Here is an 11,829-nt window from a genome sequence, read left to right on the forward strand (position 1 = left end):
GATAAATAAAGAAGTCCTGGGATGTTGTAGGTTTTTTTGGGCTAGAGGCATTCTCTCCTGATGTTTCGTCTGCATCTATGGCAAGCATCCTCATAGGTAGTGAGGTCTGTTGGAACTAGGAAAATGGGTTTATATATCTGTGGAATGACCAGGATGAGACAAAGGGCTCTTATCTGCTGGAGCTAGGTGTGAATGTTTCAGCTGACCACCTTGATTAGCATATAATGGCCTGACCATTGCCTAGAGCAAACTTTTGTTGAGAGGTGATTAGATGTCCTTGTTTGTTTCCTCTCTTTTGTTGTGCTGTTGTAATTTTAGAGATTTTTTTTAATACTGGTAGCCAGGCATGTAGCCGGGGGGGGGGGGGCTTGGGGGGCTTGGGGGGCTTCAGCCCCCTCCCCCAAAATTGTCATGGTGGTCCGCGAGAAGGCCATAGTGGTACATTATTTAAACTGTTATGTTTATTCATATCATGATCTGATCACCATGCTCAATATATCTCATATGCATGGGGGTATTGGGGTAACAATACAAAAAGTTTGCTAGGGTAGACCCTCTTTCAATCAGACTCAGCCCCCCCCCCCCCCCCCCGAAACAAAATCCTGGCTACGGGCCTGCTGGTAGTCAGATTGTGTTCATTCTCATGGTCTCTTCCTTTCTGTTGAAATTGTCCACATGCTTGTGTATTTCAGTGGCTTCTCTGTGTAGTCTGACATGGTGGTTGTTGGTGTGGTCCAGCATTTCTGTCTTCTCAAATAATATGTTGGGTCCAGGTTGGTTCATCAGGTGCTCTGCTATAGTTGATTTCTCTGGTTGAATTAGTCTGCTGTGCCTTTCACGTTCCTTAATTCGTGTCTGGGCAATGCTGCTGCGTTTGGTGGTCCCTCTGTAGACTTGTCCACAGCTGCATGGTATACGGTAGACTCTTGCAGAAGCGAAAGGATCCCTCTTGACCTTTGCTGAATGTAGCATTTGTTGGATTTTCTTGGTGGGTCTGTAGATAGTTTGTATGTTGAGCTTCCTCATCAGCTTCCCTATGCGGTCAGTGGTTCCCTTGATGGATGGCAGGAACACTTTTCCTCTGGGTAGATCTTTGTCTTTACTCTCGTGGCTTCTTCTTGGTTGTCTTGCAGCTCTTCTGATGTCTGCGGTGGAGTCTCCATTGGCCTGGAGAACCCAGTTGAGGTGGTTCAGTTCTGTTGGGGTTCAGCCTGAGTTTGAACTTGAACCTGATTCTCTGTTTGTTCCTCCTGATGCTAATGAAAGTATATTTACTGATGCTAATGGAAATGTACCTTTTGATGCCAATGCTCCTGAAATTAGTGAGGAAGAAACTGCTGTAGATTTGGAAAATGCCAATGTTCCTGAAATGAGTGAGGAAGGAACTTCTGTAGATTTGGAAAATGAAAGTACCAGTGTTCATGAGAATGTTTCAGAGGGAGACCTTGAACTTTCCCTCCCTTCTGCACCTGTTATCTGTAATGACAACAGAAGGGGCCAAATTTGGGAAGACAGAAGTAAAACACTCAGTTTGCGTCGATCCTCCCGAATTCAAGAATTAAAAACATTGGCTTCAAAACAGAAGGGCGGTTCACGGAACCGATTCTTGAGTTTTAATTGCAATACGCCAGGCTGATTGCCTCAGTTCAGGCATCGTTTCAGAATTGATGAAGACCTTGGCAGTTCTCCCGGTTCCCTGGCCATAGTTTGGGAAGATTTCTAGGATATCAAGTACGGTTAGTGGATTGCTAACAGATTCAAGTATTTTGGTTTTGCTTTGTCCATTTAAATTCATGTTTGCTGATTTTGCTGTGGCTTTTGACTTGCATTTTTCCTTTATTTTGTAACCATTTTTCTTCAATAAAAAAGGATTGTTTTTCACAGCCAAGTGTGGTGGATAGTTATCTTAGGGCCTCGTTCCCTGCTCTGGATTGCAACAAGTTCATCTTGGAGGAGGTGGGCTTCGCAGATTCTTTTTGCACGGTCTGTCAAGGCTTTAATGGTGCTTCTTTTTTGACTTGGGTGATGGTTGGAGTTTTTATGTAGATATCTATCTGTGTGTGTGGGTTTTCTGTAAAAAGAGGTCCTGCTCTTCCCAAAGGAGTCAGATTGCAGTCCTTCCCTTCGCCAGTAAGGGGCGCCCTTGTCCCGCGGTTGTGGGGGCCCCTTTCCATCAGATGCGGTTTCAGCGCCCGCGGTCTCGTCCGCACTACGTGACTTGGGACACATCCAGCCCTTGGGCGTTAACGGGGTATAAAAGAGGAAATTGCCTTTGATGAACTCTAATGCGGATCCAGACGGACAGGTTGTCGGGCAGGTTATATTATTACCAGTGTGGGGAGGGGGTTCTGTCAATAGAGGTCTCCAATACCAAATTTGGGTGGGTGGATAGGGGGGTCCTGTCCAGAGTGGTACCCAAGATCATAACCTTGGGACTTGGTTTTTCTCTCTCCCAGGTCTGCACCTGCTGCTCACCATGGGGAATATGGGGATCTTCCAGCTCATGATGAAGAAGAAAGAAGTAAGGCTTGGCGCTTTGAACAAACTTCTTGACATGCCATTGATACCCAGTGCCCAGAGCATCCCATATTTTGCAGGAAGGAACTGTCCGCTTCTCCCTCCCTGCAGATCCTGGGAAAAAGGGAAATAGATGTCTTTATTTTCTAAATAATTAACAATTCTGTATTTTTATTTTGCTGTATTGTATCTTATATATTTATATTACATGTAATATTACGAATAATATTACAATATAATGGTATAATACATTATAGTAATATTTAATACTGATATTGTACTATGCTAATAATAGAATATATTATATTTACATATTACTTGTAAGCCACTCTGAGTCCCCTTTGGGGTGAGAAAGGCGGCATATAAATCTTGTAAATAGTATTGTCGAAGGCTTTCATGACCAGAATCACTGGGTTGTTGTAGGTTTTTTCGGGCTATATGGCCATGTTCTAGAGGCATTCTCTCCTGACGTTTCACCTGCATCTATGGCAGGCATCCTCAGAGGTAGTGAGGTCTGTTGGAACTAGGAAAAAGGGGTTATATATCTGTGGAAAGACCAAGGGTAGGACAAAGAACTCTTGTCTGCTGGAGCTAGGTATGAATGTTTCAACTGACCACCTTGATTAACATTGAATGGCCTGGCAGGGCCTGGAGCAATCTTTTGTTGAGAAGTGATTAGATGTCCCTGATTGTTTTCCCTCTGCTGTTTTGCTGTTTTAATTTTAGAGTTTTTTTAAATACTGGTAGCAATTCAATTCTAACCAAGGTGGAGGATGCTTGCCATAGACGCAGGCGAAACATCAGGAGAGAATGCCTCTAGAACATGGCCATATAGCCCGAAAAAACCTACAACAATCCAGTATTATTTTCATTATGTTTTATTGCTGTATTTGTATGTTATATATTTGCTTTTTGTAATTGTTGGGCTTTGGCCTCATGTTAGCCGTCCCGAGTCCCCTTTGGGTATAAAGATTATTATTATTATTATTATTATTATTATTATTATTATTGTTATTGTTATTGTTATTATTATTAACTAGCCATCCCCTGCCCAGTCTGTGTATATGCGTTTTGTGTCTATATATGTGTGTGTATGTATATATTTATGTATACATGTATATATGTGGTTTCGCGCATGTGTTGCAATGTATTTTTTATGGGGGGGGGGGCTTTTTAAGTCTCTTCCGTGGTGCTTTTCAGTGTTTAGATGATTGATGGTCACTCGGCCTGATAGATGTTTTGTGTCCAAATTTCGTGTCAATTCCCCCAGTAGTTTTTGAGTTCTGTTAATCCCACAAACAAACATTACATTTTTATTTATATAGACTAGCTGTACCCGCCACGCTTTGCTGTGGCCAACCTTCCCTCTTTCTCTCCTTCTTTCCCTCCTTCCTTCACTCCCTCTTTCCTTCCTTCCTTCCTTCCTTCCCATCTTTCCTTCTCTTCTTCCTTCTCTATCTCTTTCCTTCCTTTCCCCTTTTTCTTTCTCTTCTGCTGTCTCTCTTTTCTTCCTTCTCTCTTTCTTTCCTTCCCTCCCTCTTTCTTTACATCTTCCCCCCTTCCTTCACTACTTCTTTCCTTCCTTCTTTCCCTTTTTTCTTTCCTTATCTCCTTCCTTTCTTCTCTAACTTTCCTTCCTTCCCCCTTTTTCTTTCCCTCCCTCTTTCTCTCCTTTCTTCTTTCTCTGCCTCTTTCCTTCCTTCCTTCCTTCCTTCCTTCCTTCTCTCTTTGCTTCCATACTTCCTTCACTCTTTCCTTCTTTCTTTCCCTCCCTCTTTCTTTTCTTTTTCTTTCTTTCTTTCTTTCTTTCTTTCTTTCTTTCTTTTTTCCTCCCCTTCCCTCCCTCTTTCTTCTCTTTTTTCTGTATTGTCATTTAGCTTTTCATCATTTAGATTTGTGGGGCATTTTAAGTCCCTTCTACTGTGTTTTTCAGTGTTTTATGAGTGAAGGACATACATTGGGTTGTTAGGTGTATTGTGTCCAAATTTCGTGTCAATTCCCCCAGTGGTTTTTGAGTTATGCTAATCCCACAAACGAACATTACATTTTTATTTATATAGATGATAATAATAATAATAATTATTATTATTATTATTATTATTATTATTATTTCTGGAGTTTGTTTCCAAAAGGTACCAAATCCAAAGAAAAAGTGTGATAGGTGGCAGCACATTGCTGGCTAGGAGTAGAATAATCAAACCTTACAACTTCTGGGGATGTCTGCCATAGATGCAGGTAAAACATCAGGAGAGAATGCTTCTGTGATATCGCCAGACAGCCCAGAAAACAGACAACAACCCGGTACCAAATTACTTTGCAACAGGGTCGATTTATAGCAAAATAAATGGAAAATCGGTGCATTTTGGGAACAATCTCCACATTTGGATCTTTCAAAAGGATGGAGTTAATTTTCATATCTTTATTGATGCACTTTCTGGATTGATCCCCAATCCCTCGCCTTCCTTGTGTGTTTCCAGCTTATTCCTCTGATTGCATTTGTCTCCCTTGCCGGAGTGGGAGCAACGCTGGCGAGCCTTAATGCCATGAGAAAAAGCGATGTGATGTAAGTAAGCATTTCCTCCCAAAAGGAACTATCTTGAAATCGACTCCAGGCTTTTTCTTTGGTTAGCTTTATAGGTGCCAATACTGCTGCTGATGCTCTCAGCTGAAGAATTGTATCTTTGGGGTTTTATTGTCTCTTAATGGTATTGGATTTTAATAGGCAATATCCCAATTGTTTCATAAAGTTTTATTTATTTATTTAATTATTTATTTGCGGCATTTATAGGCCGCCCTTTTTACCCTGAAGGGGACTCAGAGTGGCTTACAAAATATATATACATACAATATACAGTATTATATTGTTAGCATAGTACAATATCAGTATTAAATATTACTATATTGTATTATACCATTATATTGTAATATTATTAGTAATATTACTTGTAATATAAATATATAATTATAATATCATATTATTAGTATTATATTGCATTACATTATAATATTATAAATATTATATAATATATATAATACATATATGTATATACAATATATTATATTACATTACATTATATTATATTATTAACATATTAACAATTATACAATTGCTCTTTTGTATTGTTTTATTTTTTACATAGTGTTTGTTTGCATGAATGTGAATAATAATAACAATAATAATGTATTGTCGAAGGCTTTCATGGCTGGAATCACTGGGATGCTGTGAGCTTTACGGGCTGTATAACCATGTTTCCAAAACATTCATGAAAATTAAGATTGGTTTAGGGTTAGGGTTAGGACAGGAAAGATCCACCATAATCAGAGTAAGCCTTTATATTCTGAAAGCTATCAAGAAAAAAGCACATTTCCTGAAAGAACCAGGAAAATAAAATTTTGACTGTAAATAGAAGGTCAGCTGCTGTCCTCTCCTTTTTGCCTTGTCTTTTACTCGTGTTATATTTTGAAATGGTCATATGACTACAAATAAATAAATAATTATTATTATTATTATTATTATTATTATTATTATTTTACTGACAGAAAAGCAAAGTATGTCACAGCAAATGAGATGTATTATTATTATTATTATTATTATTATTATTATTAAGATTGGTTTAGATCAGATATGTGCAAACCCAGGCTTGGGGGGCGGGGGCGGATGCAGCCCCTTGGGCTCTTTTCTCAAACCCTCCTCTCTCTCATCATCCTACCCTCCTTCCTTCTCTCATTCCTTTCTCCTTCTCTACCTTCCTTCTTTCTCCCTCCCTCACTTCTTCCTTCCCTTCCACCCTTTCTTTCCTTCCTCCTTTCCTCTCTCTTTCTCCTTCTTTTCTTCTCTTTTAACTTTCCTTCCTTCCTTCTCCCTCCCCTCCCCTTCCCTCCCTCCTTCCCTCCATTCCCTTCCACCCTTCCTTCCTTCCTTCCTTCCTTCCTTCCTTTCTTCCATCCATCCATCCATCCATCCTTCTTTTCCTCCCTCCCTTCCTTCTTTCTTTCCTTCCTTCCTTCTTTCTCTTTTTCCTTCCTCCTTTCCTTCTGGGGGATGTTTAGCTGGGAGAAGCAAAGGTCGTGAGGGAACATGAGAACAATATTTCAAGATTTAAGAGGGTGTCCCATTGAGGAGAAGGGGAAAACCGACTTTCTGCTGCTCTAGAGACCAGGGCACAAGAGAGCAATGGATTCAAAGGACAGGGAAAGAGATTCGACTGAAAAGATTAAGAAGAACTTCCTGGAGAGTGGCATAGGCTGACTCAGAGTGTGGTGGAGTCTCCTTCTCTGGAGGCTTTTCCACAGAGACTCCCTATCCGGAGTGCTTTGATTGTGCCTTTTTACATGGCAAGGGGTTGGACTGGATGGCCCTTGGGGATCTCTTCCAGCTCTAGGATTCTATATCAGGAATAGGCAATACGGGGTCTAATGGACAACTTTTTCTCTCCCGTCCACCATCTCATCCTAAGCCAACCCTTTTGAGATCCAAACGTTTCCTGTCTTTCCTTTACTTTCCGCCTCTGAAAGAGAAAAGAAAGGGGAGGAAAAGGCAGGGAGGGGACTTGGGGAGAACCCCCTCCCTCCCTCCCAACCCACCCTGCTCTGGCCCACCATGCAGCCTGCAAGTTAGAAAGTTTGCCCATGTTGGTTTCGATAACTGGGTCTTATTTCTAAGTGTTAAGGACTGGGATCTAAGGTCTAATTTTTGCAGAAGAAAAGTGCATATTCTTGCTTACAGGACTATGCACTTTTCTTCTACAAAAAGCAGACCTTTTTGGACTTGCTCTTGAACTTGCTCTCCAACTAGGATGTCATATTTGATTTTCAGAATCAATAAAACATTTCATTTTCAGTTTTAACAAGACTGGCAACCCAGAACCATGGGAACACGTGAATCCAAGCCAACCCCAAAAGGTAATGAATGTACTCAACCAACAAGGAAATTGTAATAAACTAATAAATTCCTACTCTATAATGTACATATTCCCTGGAATTATTAATATTTCTGAATATTAGCTACTGTAGAAATAGAATTACAATGTGTATATCAAAGTTAATTACCTATGAATTAGAATAATTCATATCTTGAAATTAATGAGTCAGTACTTCCATTGTACTGCAGAACTAATTCTACAGCTCATTCCAGGTGGGATTTTTGGTTCTGGAAGGCATAATAAAGCCTAATTTCCTTGTTTTAAACTGAGTTTATAACTTAAAAAAGGAGTAACAATCCCACTGGTGGCACAACGGGTTAAACTGCTGAGCTGCTGAAAGGTTGGCGGGTGAGCTCCTGCTGTTAGCCCCAGCTTCTGCCAACCTAACAGTTGGAAAACATACAAATACAAGTAGATCAATAGATACTGTTTCTTCAGAAAGGTAACAGCGCACCATGCAGTCATACTGGCCACATGACCTTGGTGGTGTCTATGGACAAGCCGGCTCTTTGGCCCCCACACTGTCCTCCTTTCGTAGGGACTTAAAGACGTGACTCTTCAGTCAAGCCTTTGAGAATAGTTAGCCTTTAGTTGTCGTGAGTAGTAGTCACACATCCTGCACTTTATCCTGTGACTTCTCCATTACTGCAGCTGGCACTTATTTTATTCCAGTGGTGCCAGTAATTTACCACCACCGTTAGAGAATCACAGTTTGATTGAGTCTGAATTATGTTTTTATATGTGCATGTGTTTCATTTTATTGTATTTTGTATTGTGTTCACTTTTATGTCTGTTTTTAGCCACTTTGTGCCGTCCATAAGAGGCCTCGAGTCCCTTCGGGGAGATGGTGGCAGGATATAAGAATAATGTTGTTGTTGTTGTTGTTGTTGTTGTTGTTATTCGTCTTAGAAATGGAGATGAGCACCACCCCTAGAGTTGGACACGAGTAGGCTTAATGTCAGGGGAAAGCTGTACCTTTACTTTTAATCCTAGTACATTTCTGAAAGAACTGCAAGAAATGCAGGCAAATTATATTAAAATGAGCTAAAAGCTTTAATTATCATTATTTTTCATAAGTTTAAACTGTTTTAATATGTATTGTCGAAGGCTTTCATGGCCGGAATCACTGGGTTGTAGGTTTTTTCAGGCTATATGGCCATGTTCTAGAAGCATTCTAGAATGCCTCTAGACCATGGCCATATAGCCCGAAAAAACCTACAACAACCCACTGTTTTAATATGGCAAAATATTTTTTAATAATTTAGTAATTAAACAATAATGGTAATATATTTTGTTCTCATTCAGAAATATTTACATCCAGAAATGTCTCTTTTGTTGTCAAGAGGATGCGACATAATCCAGCAGTACTAAGCATATTTAGAAAGTCTGCCTTAATTTCATTAGGAGGGTTTACACAACATAGATCTTTGATAGATATTCCAATATAATGATCATCATAAATTTACTAGGTAGCGCATATTTAACAGGAAATTGCCAATAAATTACTGTCTGGTTTTTAATATATTTTTCTATGTCTTTTTTGTCTCAAAATGTCTGGTAGCTGATAACAATCAACCAGGAATGGAAGCCCATAGAAGAGCTGGAGAAAGTCAAAAAAATGATGAAGTGATGGGTGCCTGCCTCTTCACATGACACTCTATGAATCTAGTGGAATCACTTCCGCACAAACTAGATGATTGAAACCAGTGTGCGGAAATGCTTCTGCTACATTTTTAGGGTCTCCCTCCAGTTTTTTGGACTTTGGACGTTACGGTTTGTTTTTCAGAAATCTTCCTGCACACATCCCCAAAGTCCAAAAATAACCGGGTTTGATTGCACTTAGAATGGGCTCGTTTGCCTTGAAGAAAAGTATTCAGCGTTCTCTGCATTCTTGCAGCATATAATGGCCTTTATCGATTTGTGAGCCTTAAAAGAGTTGAACTATTTTTGTCTGAAGTTATCGTGTATCTTTATGTTTTCAATAAAGTTGTTTAAAACTGAAATTCTTGGGAGTAGCAAATAGATTTTCCCTTCTGTTCAACATGAACAGGAACAGAATATTGAATTGAATGGTTGCAATTTTCACTCATCTTTAAACAGTGCTATTGAAATTATTTTCTTGGATGTCTTCGATATCTCTCCCTGTTAATATCTTTTCATTTACATGTTTCCCCCCAAAATACTTTGGAATCTGAGCTTGTGATTCCCCTCTTGGTCATGGAAACTCACCTTGGGCAGGTCACACACTCTCAGCCCCACAAAGACCCATGATAGGATTGCCTTAGGGCAGTGTTTCTCAACCTGGAAGTTGGGACCCCTGGGGGCATCACAAGGGGGTGTCAGAGGGGTCACCAAAGACCATCAGAAAACCCTGTATTTTCCGTTGGTAATGGGGGTTCTGTGTGGGAAGTTTGGCCCAATTCTGTCACTGGTGTGGTTCAGAAAGCACTTTGATTGTAGGTGAAAGGGGCGGCTCAACCCATTACGCAAAGTAAGCATTTGCAGTATAGTTGATTTTGCCCAGGGCCCTCTTGAGGCGCGCTTGGGGGAAAATAGACCTTGACATATACGAGGTGTAGTCACTGGGATGTATAGTTTACCTACAATCAAAGAGCATTCTGAACTCCACCAATGATGGAATTGAACCAAATATAGCACACAGAACTCCCACGACAAACAGACAATATATATCAGTGATTGGTTTGGGGGGGGGGCAAAATACTGTTTGCTTACTGTTTAAAATTACCTAGGGCCATCTCTGGTAGGTGACCTATAAATCCCAGCAACTACATATCCCAAATGTCAAGGTCTATTTTCCCCAAACTCCACCAGTGTTCACATTAGGATATATTGAGGGTATTGTGCCAAGTTTGGTCCATATCCATCATTGTTTGAGTCCACAGTGCTCTCTGTGAACTACAACTCCAAAACTCAAGATCAATGCCCACCAAACCTTTCCAGTATTTTCTGTTGGTCAGAAGTTGGCCAAGTTTGGTTCAATTTGGTCCAGATGGATCACTGCTTGAGTTCACAGTGCTCCCTGGATGTAGGTGAACTACAACTCCAAAACTCAAGGTCAATGCCCACCAAACTGTTCCAGTATTTTCTGTTGGTCATGGGAATTCTGTGTGCCAAATTTGGTTCAATTCCATCCTTGGTGGAGTTCAGAATGCTCTTTGATTGTAGGTGAACTATAAATCCCAGCAACTACAACTCCCAAATGACAAGAATCAATCCCCCCCCCCCCAACCCCACCAGTATTCATATTTCGGTATATCAGATATTTGCACCAAATTTGGCTCAGTGAATGAAAATACATCCTGCATATCAGATATTTACATGATAGTTCATAACAGTAGCAAAACCACAGTTATGAAGTAGCAACAAAAATAATTTTATGATTGGGGGTCACCATAACATAAGGGGCTGTGGCATGAGAAAGGTTGAGAACCACTACAATCAAAACTCATACCGAATCCCAAGGTCATAATGGCTGTCATGGAACACTACCTTCTCAGAGTAAAAAGCAAGAATTCTGATGTATGATATATGTGAAGCTTAAGAAAGATTGATAGGACAAGTAGGGTTTCTCTCCAAAACCTTTATCAGCTTTTATCTTCTGCAGCAACATGAGGGTTATGTTTGAGGTGATGTTTCTTTCTAGAAAGCAGAATGACTCAGTAAAATTTAAGCCCTGTCTGGGCAAAGATAAGCCCCGTCCTTCCTAATTTCTGTAAACTTTGCAGCATCATATTTTCTATGACAAATTGGTTATCTAGTTTAAGTTGGATAGTTTTCAGAAGGTCAGGTGATAGTTACTCAGGGCAGATTCACACATCTAGTTTGTCAACAACGTTCATTTGTATTGTCGAAGGCTTCCATGGCTGGAATCACTGGGTTGTTGTAGTTTTTCGGGCTATATGGCTATGTTCTAGAGGCATTCTCTCCTGACATTTCGCCTGCATCTATGACAGGCATCCTCAGAGGTTGTGAGGTCTGGTTGCTGTAGGTTTTTCAGGCTATACGACCATGTTCTAGAAGCATTCTCTCCTGACATTTCACCTGCATCTGTGGCAGGCATCCTCAGAGGTTGTGAGGTTGGGTTGCTGTAGGTTTTTCGGGCTATATGACCATGTTCTAGAAGCATTCTCTCCTGACGTTTTGCCTGCATCTATGACGGGCATCCTCAGAGGTTGTGAGGTTGGGTTGCTGCAGGTTTTTCAGGCTATATGACCATGTTCTAGAAGCATTATCTCCTGACGTTTCGCCTGCATCTATGGCAGGCATCCTCAGAGGTTGTGAAGTCGGGTTGCTGTAGGTTATTCGGGCTATATGACCATGTTCTAGAAGCATTCTCTCCTGATGTTTCACCTGCATCTATGGCAGACAT

At 40.5% G+C, this 11,829-nt stretch overlaps 1 protein-coding gene across 1 annotated transcript; it reads left to right on the forward strand.

Annotated features, from left to right (window-relative positions):
• The first annotated feature begins 2,205 nt into the window (after positions 1 to 2,205).
• Positions 2,206 to 9,442, forward strand: C9H15orf48 (chromosome 9 C15orf48 homolog). The gene is made up of 5 exons (XM_060755860.2): positions 2,206 to 2,305; positions 2,457 to 2,521; positions 4,995 to 5,080; positions 7,359 to 7,419; positions 9,001 to 9,442. Exons 2-5 carry the CDS (start codon positions 2,477 to 2,479, stop codon positions 9,067 to 9,069), a joined length of 261 nt encoding a protein of 86 aa, XP_060611843.2. The 5' UTR covers positions 2,206 to 2,305; positions 2,457 to 2,476; the 3' UTR covers positions 9,070 to 9,442.
• Positions 9,443 to 11,829: the final 2,387 nt, after the last annotated feature.

Source organism: Anolis sagrei, chromosome 9 (genome assembly GCF_037176765.1).
Source record: "Anolis sagrei isolate rAnoSag1 chromosome 9, rAnoSag1.mat, whole genome shotgun sequence".
Classification (NCBI taxonomy): Eukaryota; Metazoa; Chordata; class Lepidosauria; order Squamata; family Dactyloidae; genus Anolis; species Anolis sagrei.

Bases quoted from the DNA above. Each gene is read 5' to 3' on its own strand.
- C9H15orf48 (XM_060755860.2), top strand. From the start codon at position 2,477: ATGGGGAATATGGGGATCTTCCAGCTCATGATGAAGAAGAAAGAA. The intron at 5,081-7,358 runs GTAAGTAAGCAT...TTTCATTTTCAG, and splicing joins ATGAGAAAAAGCGATGTGAT to TTTTAACAAGACTGGCAACC. The intron at 7,420-9,000 runs GTAATGAATGTA...AATGTCTGGTAG, and splicing joins ATCCAAGCCAACCCCAAAAG to CTGATAACAATCAACCAGGA.